The sequence below is a fragment of the Diadema antillarum genome, unplaced genomic scaffold (genome assembly GCF_040938485.1).
Source record: "Diadema antillarum isolate AM-2024a unplaced genomic scaffold, OU_Dant_1.0 scf00000141, whole genome shotgun sequence".
Classification (NCBI taxonomy): domain Eukaryota; kingdom Metazoa; phylum Echinodermata; class Echinoidea; order Diadematoida; family Diadematidae; genus Diadema; species Diadema antillarum.
The window spans coordinates 1081516-1097313 of record NW_027271030.1 but is presented as its reverse complement, the minus strand read 5'-3'; the positions used below and the strand labels follow the sequence as shown (position 1 = coordinate 1097313).

Below are 15798 nucleotides of genomic sequence, written 5' to 3'. Positions count from 1 at the left end.
TGTCTATAGCGGCCAAAAACCCAATGGAGCCGCAGCCAAGCCGATAATTCAGCGTGTTTTTCTGTTTGGTAGCCGTGCGGGCAACGTTCAGTGATCGCCACCGCTGCATTCATCCCTCATTCAGTCATAATAATGCACGATTCTTCACGACAATAAACATCCTACTGTGCAACAATTTCATATACACCGGCATCGTTAAATGCATGAAACACACGGTGTATGCATACGTACACACATACATGTACATGTAAGGATACAACGATGATACATGTACATGTAAGCAATGCACACAAAGTTGGATTACCTGTCTATAGCGGCCACCTGTCTATAACGGCCACTTTTTCCGTCTCCCTTGGGTGGCCGCTATAGACAGGTTTGACTGTATATATGTATGTATATATGTTATCTTATTATTATTATTATTATTATCATTATTACTATTATTTATATAGTGCGCTTTTCCCACAAGGCCCAAAGCGCTTACAATCAATCCAAAACATGTACGACAGTATGTAAAATAATGGATAAATGTTACAGCTATATACGAACTAGTTGCTACTGAAAAGATGTGTTTTCAAGGCTTTTTTGAACACACTGACTGATGGAGACTGTCTAACGGAAAGTGGTAAATTGTTCCAGTGCTTTGAAGCAGACACAGTAAATGTCCTATCACCGGCTAAGGTGCGAGTAACAGAGTATGTGAGACGAAGCGGATCACTAGATGACCTCAAATTTCTAGTAGGTGTGTATAAAGTCAAACAGGCGTCTAAATATTTCGGAGCTTGATCGTTAAGGATTTTATAAACAAACAAAACTAATTTGAAAATTATCCGTTGCTTCAAAGGAAGCCAGTGCAACGACTTCAGAAGTGGCTGAGATGGGTAGTCCCTAGAAACCTGAAACACTAATCGGGCTGCCCAATTTTGAAGTCGCTGCACACGATCCAGTTGAGTTGAAGGAATGGAAGAGAGAAGCCCGTTACAATAATCTATACGGGATAGAACTGAAGAGCGCACTGCGTTATGACATGCAGATTGACATGTTTTATATATATATATATATATATATATATATATATATATATATATATATATATATATATATATATGTCCGTTGTTTGCTTTTTATCCTACATCCCGCTACAACATTGACGCGCTGTGCATTGTCATAAAAAAGAAAAAAAAAATGGGTTTGAGTTTAATACATTAATTGTTTATCAAACAGTTTTTATAGGCCTAACACTTTTTATCACAATATCCCAGTAGAGATGGGTGAAGGAAGAAACTTAAGACTTCCTAATAAGCATTAGTAAAGGTATAATACTAGTAGTAGGTTTCATCTATCAATTTGTTAGTTCATATAAAGGTTGCTTCTGGATCAATCTATCTGGCACTCATGGGGGGGGGGGTGGCGGTGTAGATATGGCGCATATTTTGTAGACGAGTTTGATAGGTTACTGTGTAGTATGATGTGCACACTGACCTCTACACAAGTAACAGCAGCAGTGCTAAAATCTGCAAGAGCTACTTCACTATGCTTATGGACGACGGAGGTGAGTGATACGAGTGCAGTTTAGATCTATACTCTTGTGATAGCAATGGAAACATCAAGAAACTTATTCACACTTGTAGACAGGAGGCACCTCATGCTTGTAAAAACTATTAGATTCTAAGTAGTGTAATCTGGCATAGATTGTGTACGTCCGATTCGATCCGGTCAGACGTCTTCAAGCTCTTCCACATAACAATGGTCCGACTTATAGAATTCTATGTTGGCCCCTAACTGTATTCGTCCGACAGCAGACCGAAACTCTTGTCTCGATCTCTGACTGTCATTGACATTGATCTCAGAGCCAGAGTGGTACCTCACAATCAGCTGACTCGAGTTTGAGACCCTGATCAAATCTTACATCCCATTGCGCCTAGCTTAGTAATGTGTGTAATCATGTCATCCCCTCCAATAAGACGAGAGGCAAAAAAAAACTCTGTTCCTCAGAGGTCAGTGTGCAGTGAGTGTGTGACTTGAGTTTAGTCACCATTCGTGGTCACAACTCGTGCAAGTAATACATCAAGCTTCATTCATTCATCGCTATCTTTTAATATCAGTACAAAATTCTGTTGTACTGTAGTTCAGCTTTGTTCCATACTAGCCTCAACACATTTTATTATTCATGTCTGTGATGGTATTGTATTGTAATATGTGTTATGCACAATGCTGTGTTATGCACAATGCACAATGATTTTCACACTTTTTAAAAGAAGTTCAATGACAATGTATAATTAACTACATGTTCAGTCCTGACATCCTTTTGAGTCAAAGATATGCAGCATTGTAATAAGAATCTGTTTACAGTACTGTAGTAGCTGTTGGACTTTGATAGTTCTAAGTGTTTTTTTTTTCTTTCTTTCTGTATGATATCTTTTATTATAATCTGTTGATGCCCATAATTTTTTTTTACCTTTGGCCTTTTTTTACTCGCACCTTGTATTATAAGCACAATCTGCCTGCACTGCATGGGACACTCACTAGTCCCCTCAACGGTACATTCAGAGTGATGGATCCTGTTGAGTAACGAAGTAGAAGTAGTATTGTAGAAGTAATTAAGTATTTGTCAGCATTTGGCAATGGTGATAAAGTTTATACTCTTTGTTAGCGATGCCAAACCGGCCGTGCGTTTTTCGATGTATACTCTGTTTACGTGTTAAACATGGTTGCAAATTTCGTTAATTTTTGTTATCAATTTACCTTCAATCTCACTTGAAACTTCATATATTCACACTCTGATGTTTGTAAATGGTCAAAATATATGTTGCGATAATATTGAACAACAAATTGTTTACGGATTTTGCACTTGAAATGCGCCGTGAAAATGGTGCGATCGAGTCATGGAGGCCGCCATTTTGAATCGCGTCACTGCAAACGTGAGCTAGGCATCACATTAGAAAGTATCGTGATACACGAGATTTCGGTACCTGTACGTGAGCACACTTGCGTGAATCGATCAGTGAACACTGCTGCTACGAATCTGTGAAAAAAACCTGAATAATTTTGGGTATGTGTATCAAATTTAACAGGATTTCTTCGATCTTACCTGAATTGGGTGTTGAAAAAGCAACTTTGAAGGCTGTTTTCATACCCCTAGACTAGAGTTTTCAGCAGTTTTCATACATATTCTGTGAGTGAAATGACAGCTTTACAATGATACCAAACTTGCTGCCTACTATCGTATCGCAAAAAACCGCCGACGGGAAATCTCGGGGCATGTCCACTGCCTGAACCGGCAATATGGGAGGAAAGTGCATTAGTCAATGGGAAATCTGGTTGTGTAATGGTCGCGAGAGTGTGTGAACTGATTGGAGAGGGGTGCTGTTTATCTTTTCCTGGTTTATTTAGTTCTTGAAATGCAATAATAAATCATCCATCATTTAGATTTTTAAACTACATGTTGTAGATTTTAAATTATTTATGAATTAATATTTTTTTAAAGGAATACATACGTCATTTTGGTTCCTGCGGTAGCTGTAGTATTACGTTAGGTGTAGAGTAGGATTAACTTTATCTAGATTTAAGTGAACAATACAACTGATACAAAATTGTTTATAAAATAATTGCAAACCTATTGAACTGTTTATATTTTCCCTGACGTTTTAGGGAAATTGTAGGTAAGGTTTGAAGAAGGGGGAGAAGTTGAGTGTGCCCCAGATTGGATTGCATAATGTTTAGAAAAAAAAAATTAGAAATGGGACAAAAGTGGCATATCTAATGGGGGGGGGGGGGGGATGTGCCCCCAATCAGATCACTAAGAAATACAAAGTTTGCTACTTGTGATGCTTAATATTTATATCAACATGACAAAGTTACTTGTATGTTGACATCATATTCATATCTCAATGCTATGTGGTAAACTTTCATTGTACAAAATGTATGTCATGAGTCTTCATGGTATGTATACAAGTTGTGTATCCATATGTAAATTAAGTTGAGTAATAATGCATTACCATAATTGTTACATAACTTTGCCAAATAATGTTTATTTGCAAGACCAGCAATACAATTTATATTGTACATGTATACAAGTTTTGCTCTTCAAATCCCACGAACCATTCCATCACAGAATATAGGCAGATTATCTTCTATAGCAGCGCAAGCATGTCAAGTGAAGCTTGATGATGTGCTCATTTGCATAATTATGTATGCATACATACTCCTGTATATGTTACATATCATTTTATTATCAGACATGTACATAATGATATCAAAATGAAGTAGACACTACACTTGTGTCATTATCAAAGGTTTACATGTAGTCAGGTATTCAGGATGCCTAAAAAAATACATGTAGTATTGCGGCACATGTGATGCATTGTAAATACATTGCAATCTCATTTGCATATTAGTATAATTACACTAAATTTACCCCTTAGTATCAAAAAAAGCTTCTGAGTACATAAGATATTGAGATATTCATTGTAAATCTTTCCATGCTAATTTATTATTTTTATTTCAATTATACTGTCTCAAATGCCTGTAATACTTGAACAGCCAGGAGGAGCCGGCAGACACTTTTAAGAACATGCATGCATAATAGATGAGCTCATTTGCATACTTGCCACTAATTCACGAAAATATGTTGACTGACATTATAGAGCATGTCATAAGCTTCAAATTGAATGGTCACTCAATATACTTCACATGAATTTGAAAAATTCCTTTGGCATCGCTATCTTCGTATAAAGGCACGTGACCTTGATGTCATTATCCAAGATGATCTTAGTATGAAAACTCACATCAATAACATACAGTAAACCTCGCATGAGTCGAAGCTCTCGGGACTGACAAAAATGCGTCGACTTAAGTGAAATTCGACTCTCGCGAGAGTCGATTTTTTTTCGACTCACAGTTATGTACATGTAGTATAGGACATTTGCATGCATGTGTGTGTGTGTGTGTGCGTGTTTGTGTGTGTTTGCATTCAAATTTGTCTGTTCTTGAAGATAATGTTCTTATTTTGTTCTAAATTGAACATGGAATTTGTATCAATACTAGTACCTAGTAGTTAAACGTAGTTCGCTGAGAATGTCTGCGCTAATGTGGCAATGTGCATGTGCTATGTCTATGGTGCAACATAGGTAGCCATCTCTGTCAACCTACCCTGAGACAAACACTCTCCCAGGCCCATCCTACCTCCATTGAACAAAACTATACAGCCAGCCGGGCACGCACAAACAAGCTCCACCCACTTGGCCTGTCACTAAAATATTAAAGCAGCGATTGGTTGACCAAGGAGTTCTGGCTTGACATGGATAAAGTATGGATGTGCTGTGTGTATGGATAAAGTACATGGATCGATGTGCTGTGTGTATACATACATGTGTATGTATTCGACATGCGTGCAGAGCGGTACGGTGAGTGTGCATGCTTACCTGCAGCAGGCCAGGGACGGGGTTCTGCGACATGCCGATTATTTTGTTCTCCTCTAAATGTAATGAGAATGCCAGACAAATCTTCTTCGGCTCAAGTGATGTAAACTACGTGTATTTTGTACAAAAGGGACTGACTGTTTTACTTCGACACAGCCGAAATTCGACTCTCGTACTTCGGCTTATCCAAATATTTCTTAGAGAAAATACATAGGGAAAAATCGGGACTTTTTATTTTGCTTCGAGTTAAGTGATTTTCGACTCACTCGACGTCGACTTATCCGAGGTTTACTGTATATGCAAATCTGCAGCCATAGGTATACACAGGATTGGAAAATTGAGACACGTTCTTGATAAAGCAACTACAGAAAAACTGGTTCGTGCGTTTATTTTTAGTCATTTGGATAATAATAATGGTTTGCTCATTAGAGTTCCAGACTCTCACCTGAAAGGATTCCAACGGATACAAAATTCAGCCGCAAGGCTTGTGACACGCAAAAGGAAATTTGATCATATAACTCCCATTCTTCATATTCTTCATTGGTTGCCCATAAGAGCTCGTATCAGGTTTAAGATTTTGACCCTTGTATTTAAATGTTTTCATGGAAATGCCCCTGCATATCTCAGTGAACTCATCAAGCTATATCATCCTGGTCGTAATCTGCACTCAAAATAAAAAAATCTCCTCTCTGAAATAAGTGTCAAATCTAAGACATATGGTGATAGGTCTTTTGGAAAAATGGCACCCTCATTATGAAATATCTCCCTCTCAGTGTTAGATGCATTGCAGATTTTGATAAATTCAAATCTGTGTTAAAAACTCACGTTTTTGACAATTGTTGATTATATGTTTGAATAGAGAAATATGTGATAGATTTTGTTTCATTAATTTTGTACACGCATAGAGACTATCTTATGGTATTATGCATTTCTAAGAACTGATTATTATTATTATTATTATTGTAGAAAGAACAAATTTATATTCAATTATCTATTTCAGATGGCTTTCTTCCTGAGACTATGAGACCCTCAAATGCAAAATGATGTCACAAAGAGAACTGGATGATATCGCTGGCCTCAATGACCAGTCACTGTTCAGACAGAAGCCGCTCAGCTCTGTGCAGTCTACGTTGATGAGCAGAAGTTTGCCAGCTTTTAACTCCACCCCAGTGTCCACCAGGCAAGGGGGCCTGCACAGCTCCCAGAGCCTTAGTGGCAGGGCTTCTCTCTTGACGTATTGCAATAAGCAGTACCCTTCAGCAACGGCCGCCCTCACAGATTACATCGCAAACTATGACAACAAGAAACCAGGTCACTCGATTCCATACAGGGTAGGCTTTGTCACTAGAGATCAAGATTTCTTTTGATGTAGAAAGTATAGTAAACATTAGAAGGTGTTTACTAGTGTTGGATCTGACATGTGGAGTAAGTTAGTACTTTGCTGCTGGGTAGGAGCAAAAGGAGATTCAAGATATTGAGTTCCAACTGGCTGTAATTATTCAAGCAGTTGTCAGTTTTTGTCTATTGATGTACAAAAGAATTCCACAGGTGCATTTATGCCTTTGATGATTGATGTTTGATGCCGTTGTCTTGCTAAGCAATCTGAAGATTCATTTTGAATATTAATATAATGTTGACTATGTTTATTTAATAAATTAAATGAATTATCACTTAGTGATAAAGCATATAAAACAAAAGTCAATCCTGTCCAGAAATATGTGACAAAGTGTAAATCAGAGCAGTATCATCTAAAAGAATTTAAAACTGTACCCTCCTGGAAAGCTGGTTTTTATCACTACAAAATAATGCCGACAAATAGAACTGATATGGAATAATCTTCAAGTATAATTCTTTGTTAGAAGATAAGATTAATGCTTAGGCATGCCCAGTCGAGTAATTTTCATTTTAATTTCATCATTTTTTGTGTAATTTCTATTCACTCATAGTGACTTATCCCATTATATATCACCTATCTTTTATAAAGTAGAGATGGCAAAAGTACTCTCCATCACAGAGACATCAGTATCTTCCCTAGACCCCGTTTACAGTGCGGGGTTGGGCCGAGCCGCGGCCAAGCCCAGCCTCAATTGCGGGGCCGAGCCCCGCAATTTTGTCCGTTTACACTACCGGGCTCAGCCGCGCTTTTAATTCAAACCTTTCAATATTTTGTCGTAGTGGCGCTCTGCTTATAAACAAACGCAATTTGGTATATCTGGTTTTCAGACCCTTTGCCAACTGGTTTCCGTGGTGACGAAGTCGCCGTTTGGGCAAAGGCCTTTGCTGAAGGAAAAATCCTTTGCAGGACAGAACCACCTTAAACTATACTAGCTTTCGACGTTGAGGGGGTTAATATCCTGAATAGCGAAATAGTACGGGCAGAGGGTTTGGAAGCCAGACTAAAATGGGCCACACATTTGGCCCAGTTTGCGTTTACACTGAGAAAAGGCCGGGCTCGGCCGCCGCTTGGCTGCGGCCGAGACCACCTCCAGAGCGAGGCCAAATGCGAGGCCAATTTTGGCCCCGCATTTGGCCTTTTGCGCGTTTACACTGAAGCGGGGCTGGGCCGAGCCGCAGCCGAGCCTCGCACTGTAAACGGGGTCCTATAGAGTTGCTGGTGATTATGCAATGAGACACACGTCAATTACTTCCTATCTGCGCGGCAGATCCAGTTTGTCACATGCTTCAAATATTTTCAAGTGGCGGCATCGAATGTGGGTTCAAAGGAAATAAGACAGTTATGATTCCATTCTCTTGAACCTCCTTGTAGTTCAGTACCAATAAAACCATTACAGATATATACCTGCATTAACTGTAAAAAGTTCTCTTGAAGTAACTTCTTAGATTGTTCAACTGATCAGATGAGAAGGAATATAGAAACAGCCGTTTATTAGAGGAGACCGATGAGACACCAAACATTTTTGTTATATTTCCTTTATGTATATTGTTTGTGATATCACAATTTGCTGCAGTCTTCTCATCCAGTGATGGCTGCACAGAAACTTTAAAAATTAAATTTTGCTGCATTTCAATCAATTTACAATTATATTTAGGTTTCATTTCCCTTTGATGAACTTATTTTGTTTACTGATCTTCTCTTTCTCTCTCTCTCTCTCTCTCTTCTTTCAGAGAACAGTTAGTGATTTACTGCTGCCCAAAACTACCTTACAAAAGACAGTGCAAAGGAGTTTAGAAACTGGGATACGGGACACCAAGAATGAATTCCATCGATTCAATATCCGAAAGCTCATTGATGACTCCTATGACACAATTTTGAGAGCAGACTTGGAACATGAGAAAGGTATGCATTTTTTGTTTTTGTATCCACAGAATGATTGACAGATGTACACCGTTTGATATTGCTGTAATGAGGGATGTTTTATCTCAGGAGTAACAGCAGCATGCATGTCATCAATGAATGCATTGCCGAGTTAATTTGGGTCTTTTGATAAATGTAAAAGATGCTTATGTTTCTCATTCATGATGACGTAATCTCTAAAAGCAATTTTCATGCGTTTGTGTTTAACATTCAGTATGTGTGTGATTAATATTCAGTATGTGTGTGATAATGGTAAATTTGTAATGCATATGGAAAAGTTTGTAATACCTATGCTGAGTGATGTGGAGCTTACATATTGAAGAAAAGATGAGCATAAGTATAACGGCATTAGTGGTGATATACTGTTCAATAATTCAAAGCCAATGAGGCACGTAAAAGACAAGGGGAACACTTTCAAGCAGACTTCCAACTGTGATACTGTACTGTATGTCCCCAAAAAAATTACAACGGGACCCTCCGCAATGATAACTTTTGAAATAGTGAATTGATCCAAATACAATTTCAGGGTTCATTTCATACTCATGACATGCTTTACAGCAATCCACATTTCTCTGTGACCGCTTAACTAAATTGAATGGGGTTTTCTGCAAAATAGAGCTGAGATGTTATATCTTAAGACCCTGAAGTAGCAGTTGGACAGTATAATCATATTGGGTGTTATCAATGCAAAAATTCAATTGTAATTTTTTTGGGGACATACTGTATATGCCAAATGTGCTTTTTATGGTGACCTTATATCTGAACTCTATTTGCAGATGTAATTAATATTTCAGATGCCTATATAGTATGTTATCTGCTTACTGTATCTATCTTTGTGTCTTTTTATGCCGTTCTTCTTATCTTTGCAGCATCAACCTTGCCAACTTCAACAGATTTCATGCGGACTAGTAGTCCTCTACCATATGAGATTCCACCGATGCACGAGAAAGATTTCCCTGACATAGCCAGTGAGATCAGCTCCTCAACAGATGCCTTACTCCTTGCCAATCCTTACCAAGTGCCTGTCTTCAAAGTTGACTCGAGAATCAATCATTCCAAATCCAGACAGTCATGTCAAGTGAATCCGACATTCATGCACAGTGGACAAAAAACAAAGGGAATGTCACATCTCATGAGAATTTCCAGCAGGCATTCTAAAAGTTTTTCACGAGAGAGAAGTCATAGTCAGCCTTCAACCAATCCCTTAAGAGGGCTATATGTTCCCAACCAATCCTACAGGAGTGATGCTTTAAGGGGGCGGCAGAATAGCCAGAGAGGCAGCTATTCTTCCAGGAGATTGTCTGTCAGCCAGTCCAGGGCTGGAAGACGGCCTATCCCAGCCTGGGTGTCCAGTCTGGACTCCTCGGTGACTACTCAAAAAAATCTTGCAACCCTGTACACAGATACGCTGCTGAGTGCCGATGGCCATACCTCCGCCCTCCAAGAAACATCGGGAGCTGGCCTGAGTGATGCAAATTACATGAGAGGTTCTGATATCAGCACAGACAGCCTTCTCGATAACTCAGCTGCCACTTCTGACCTAGTCTCGGAGAGGTCTATGTCTGTCATGTCTGGTTGGAGACCTCCTCCCACATGGGTAGAGGAGTTAGATACCACCACCAGCCACCTGCCTGCCTCCCTAAGGATTCTAGCCATAGGATTAGACTCCCATCAGTCAGGTAATGGGGATTTGTCTCATAGTAGTGGTAGGTTCCCCCTCAGAAATGGAACTTTGTCAGACAATGTTCAGCCACGATTAACTTCTCAAAGTAGACATGTGCAACTCAAAGGTGGGACTATGACAACTAATGGCTCAGTGAAGAAAGTCATTCACAAAAAAGGCCACCATTCATTCACTGGTAATCCAGATGGGAAGCATAAGAGGGCTGTTCACATGAGAACTCAGAGTGCAAGCACAGAGGAACTCATTAATGAATCCCCATACGGCAATGGTGTTTCCTCACTTCGGCAATCAGCTCACAAGGCCTCTCACAGAGACTTCAACATCCAGCAGTCAATGAGGAAGGCATATTCAAAAAGCTACTCTACCTCAAAGGGGAACAACTCTCATCATTCATCTCTAAAACAGCGTCATCACATGAAGGTATTGCCCAAATCCACTTCACATCATCATCAGCGTCAACATCATCATCTTGGAGCATTGCTAGATGAGTCATCTTCACAGTCTCACCATCAGAATAATGGCATAGCGACTGCAGAGCAGCAGCTGGACAACACCACTACAACTGACAGTCTGATTTACTCCTCTCCATTTGGCTTGGACAAAGACATTGCTCGCGCACGCTTGTCCATGGCATCAACTTCCCCTGGTCTGAAGGAGGGGCACATTCCTCCGAGAGTCAATGATACCAGTAATGGCACTCTCCAAGAAGATGACTTGGCCACCCTGAGCCCACTGTCGTCCATCACTCTCTGTGATGAAGGGGAAGACAAGGGGGATAATCAAGGCTCACGTGTCATGGCAGACCATTTCAGTGAATCTACAGTTGGTGGTGAGTGAAAAGTGTTTACAGGATTCATAAGCTGATAAGCAGGGATGGTATTCAAACTCTGCAAGGTTTGTGGAGCTGATGCTGTACTTGTTCTAATATTGTGGTGTGTAACTTGCATGTGTTTGTTCCCTTCATGTTGGTCTTTTGATCAAACATGACCATTTAATCAAAATCTAAAATTGAAAACTGTAAAACAAATGTTAGCGTGCATTTTAATTTTGCAAATTTCGCGAGAGCCAAGATTCACGAAATTAAAAAGTTCTTGTCTACATTATGTGCATTGAATGTTAGAGGCAACTCGCGAAAATTTCATGGCACGAAAAAGGCCATCAGCTCCAATTCGCGTAAATTTCATGCTGCAAAAATATTGTGTTTTACAGTAGTTGTCTTGAGAGGTTGTAGGGCTAGAGTCTGGTTCGGTAGGTAGTAGGCTAAGTGTAGATAGTAAAAGGTTTAGATAGATGACATGGTTTGACTATTACATTCATTAATATCTAATGGTAATGTAAAACTTCTTCAAAAATATTTTATGTGAGAACTTAAAAGAAGAAAAGTAAGGAAACTTTTCAAAGCATTATCATCATTTGAAGACACATAGCAAAATGACTGTAGTAAAACATATAAACATACATGTATATATTTTGCATCTTCCATACTTTGGACGTCTATGGCATGAAATATATTCCTGTGATATTCTCTTGTAATTTCCTCATTCAGAAAGTGCTAGAGCTGATGCTATGCTCCGCAGAGCTGAAAGGATAATCAGGAACACACAGGCTAGTCTCAACACGTCCAGCCTCTTGGACCAGGAAGGCCACAGCTCTGACAGTGGGGAAACATCAGAACTCCTGGCAGGAGACCAAGAGTTCTTCAGCAAGCAAACCAGGTGAATGAATGATGATGAATGAAAATTCACCTGTTAATAAATTAATGCTTTGTGATATGATTTGTATGATGAAAAGTACTTTTGGTTGTTGTTTTTTCTCTCTTTCTCATTCTTTGTGATTTGCTTCAGAAAATAGTCTCATCAAAGCATTTCTTAGCATAATGCATTTTTGTATTTCAAGTATCTCTAGCATCTTACCTTCTCTATTCAGAACCTGTTACCATAATAAAATTGTATTGCCAGGGGTTAAGGCAGTCTTATATTTTGGTTGAAAAATTAAGAAAATTATGAATGTTTGCCTCAGTTTGCACTTGCCTCCTATTGACGTTGAGGTTTAAATGTACCTTGCAGGATTAAGTTTACAAGGACTTAGCTGCTTGAAGCGTGATAGTTGCCATGCATTACTCTTTTGTACAATAATGTTTGCAATGTGAGACATTTTCTGTTATGGTCAAAGCTGCTTTGATATCATACATGTGTACCATTAAACCTGATGTTTGTTTATGATTGCAGACTGCAAACTGATCTTGTGAATGCTGCAGACACAGAAACTCCACGGATCTTAGACAAATTTTTGGATGATTGTGTCCATTCTTCGGAAGAGGTTGGTAATACCATGTTAAACATTTTACATTAATAACTGAAATGATAAGTGGTTGTCTATCGCATCATATATCACTATCACATCACAATAGTCCTTATTTGACACCATCATTTGATACAGCCAAGTTTCATATCCCCCCCCCCCCCCATTCACAAATGTAGCAAAGTCACAACATTCAAACAAAAGTCCTTATTTGCAAGTGATTGACACATTACCCTCCATTGTAAGCTCTCATTATTATGTCAATAAAGGGCAATTTGTCAATCAGTTGCTGTAAAAACATCTTGCCCTCAAAAACCATTAATATAATTAGTACCTGCTTCCCATCACTGGCTATTATGCAGCAGCTTGGTAGTCTAGTGGGTATTGTGCTTCAGGAGGTCATTGGTTGGAGTCCCACCTTAGTACTCAAGCCCATGATTGGTTACATCAGTGAAGGGCAATTTGTCATTCAGTTCCAATAAAAACAGTTCAATGCAGGAATCATTAACTTGAAAAATATTTTCGTATCTTCCAAATATAAAAGGCTAGTGGTAATTATTCATCCCTCACTTTACATAAAAGTCTACCTAGCTTGATATTAAAGGGAATCCAAACCCAAAGAGCAATAAGATTGAGTGAAAGCAGCAACATTAGTAGAACACATCAGTGAAAGTTTGAGAAAAATCGGACAATTGATGCAAAAGTTACGAATTTTTAAAGTTTTGGTGTTGGAACCGCTGGATGAGGGGGCTACTAAAGGTTATGACGTATGTGTGGACAACAATATAAAGCAAATCGTCTGTTGAGAATGATAAGGGCGTTAAGTTGTCACAAAACCCATAGTGTTCAAGACAACGTAACACCCTTCTCATTCTCAACAGACAAAATATAAAGAAAATTTCACAAAAATTAATTTTTCATGAAAATTACACATTCCATGAACTTGATACTGACATGTTTGTAGCAATTACTCCCCCTGCTTTCTGAAAGCGGTTAGTCAAGTGATCTTTCATAATGCTAGAAAAGTGAATTTTTGTGGGATTTTCTTTATATTTTCTTTATATTGTTGTGCATCATAACCTCTAGTAGTCTCCTCATCCAGCAGTTTCAACACCAAGCTTTTAAAATTCATAACTTTTGCATCAATTGTCCGATTTTCCTCAAACTTTCACTGATGTGTTCTACTAATGTGCTGCTTTCACTCAATCCACATTGCTCTTTGGGTTTGGGTTCCCTTTAATGAAATGTGTGAAGGCATATTGTGATACAGCTTAACTTCCATGCCTTCTGAAGATGCTTATTTGACATCACAGAAGAAATTAAGTATTGTGGAATTCATTTTAAAGCCTCTACATCATTCCGCAATAATCATATGCTTCTTTATGCATTTTTCTTGAACAAATTTGTCTCTTTTTAGAAAGTCCCTGAAACAGCAACAGTGCTTTCCTCAGAAGGTCCGCTGGAGTCACTGAAAAATATGCTCTTCCAGCTGCAAGATATGGCATCCCAGCACACACGGGAGTCAAGTGAAGAGACAAATCAACAGCCTCCTAAGCAGTACTCATCAGTGGAGAAGGGTCAGGTAAGGATGTCTCGTCTACATCATGGCTTGGCACAAGTAAAAGCCTTTTTCAAATACCTTCATGCTTTTAAGCACTGACAGTCGTGAGCAAAGAGAGCTGCACGAGGGGGCATTAGCATGAGGCTCTTTTGAGATTTGCAATAGTAATCTTAATTCATGACCGGGAGAAAGACTTACTTGTGCACCGATCTTACTGAATAATTCAGTGACTCACTTCGAACAGGGAGGTGCTAGAGAAGGAGAGGCAATTAAAGCTCATCTTTGAAGTCATGCGCGGCACTGCCGAGAAGTTATGCGTTCAACTACAGGTGTTACCCATGTGCTTTGACAAAAGAGAGCATCAATAATCGGGATAGCGCTCTCACATCTAGTAATATTTGCTCCTACTGCAATTCGCTCTCTCTTTCAATGTGATGGCAACAATGAATATGTGTACCTTGAATTGGAGCAGCGAATCAAAATGCAGTGCAAAACTCACAATTTTAACAGCAAATAGTTTAAAAACACACTGGAACACGCTTTAACGGAGTACCTTATTTGAAAGATCAAAATATCCCTTATTAAAAGATAGAAAATTAACATGCTAAATGTGCGCATTATAGAAAAAATTAGGTTTTTAAGAGGACCTAATTTTCATTTCCTTTCGATTTGCGAATTACGAAGAAACTAGAAATACATGTTAATGATATTGAATTCTTTCCTAAACTATTCTAAATCAATTTGAGTATTTCATTTAAAATTTTGCGGTGCAATAAAGCTTGTAATTCAACGAAAGGTGAAATACGTTCTTCGTCTCCGAACTTCGTCTCGCAACTAGAGCGGTGCCGAGCATGACTTCAAAACGTAATGGAATGCTAGACATCCCATTGTAATGCCTTCCACTCCATCTCTGTAACACCTCCCTGCTTCGAAAAATTAAATTGCTCAATTCACTTTATATCAGCTGTCAGTGTGAGAGTTGTATGTAAAAGCTTCCTTAAAGACCTAATAAAATGCTTGCAAAATGTTTTAATATGCAAAAGAAATGTAAAATATATGTCATGATTATCAATGTAAATATGTTGTCAGTGTCGTTCCGGTTTTTATCGCTTCTAGAAACTCCCCCAAATATCACATTTTTGGAGGACCCCGTTGCAGCTTTTGCGAAAAAGATAGTCACGTGACCAACACCCCTGAACCGATTGATGACGTATAAGCACGGAGTTGTGCTCAGTTAGCAGACGCCGCTCAGCACAAGCACTCTGATTACTAGCTTGGTACACGTGCGTACACGATAGCTAGCCCGGCCAGGCCCGGGCCCCGCGGGATGTGCGCTCCCGGTCGACCCACTGACTGTCGACATACGCATTACCACGTACATTATCACTAAGTTAGCTTGCACAGATACCTGGTACCTCGAGCATAATGTCTTCCCCTATATGGGTAAACTTCGACATTGATGATGATGATGAAGACTGCAGCTCAGACGATAGCGGAGAAGAAGAGGAGGCACATG

The 15798-nt window shown here is 39.1% G+C and overlaps 1 protein-coding gene across 1 annotated transcript; it reads left to right on the top strand.

Moving 5' to 3' along the window:
• Positions 1-6460: 6460 nt before the first annotated feature.
• LOC139721261 (uncharacterized) lies at positions 6461-12139 on the top strand. Its single transcript, XM_071632583.1, has 4 exons — positions 6461-6751; positions 8547-8718; positions 9606-11249; positions 11967-12139. Exons 1-4 carry the CDS (start codon positions 6461-6463, stop codon positions 12137-12139), a joined length of 2280 nt encoding a protein of 759 aa, XP_071488684.1.
• Positions 12140-15798: the final 3659 nt, after the last annotated feature.

Bases quoted from the DNA above. Each gene is read 5' to 3' on its own strand.
- LOC139721261 (XM_071632583.1), top strand. From the start codon at position 6,461: ATGATGTCACAAAGAGAACTGGATGATATCGCTGGCCTCAATGACCAG. The intron at 6,752-8,546 runs GTAGGCTTTGTC...CTCTTCTTTCAG, and splicing joins GTCACTCGATTCCATACAGG to AGAACAGTTAGTGATTTACT. The intron at 8,719-9,605 runs GTATGCATTTTT...TTATCTTTGCAG, and splicing joins AGACTTGGAACATGAGAAAG to CATCAACCTTGCCAACTTCA.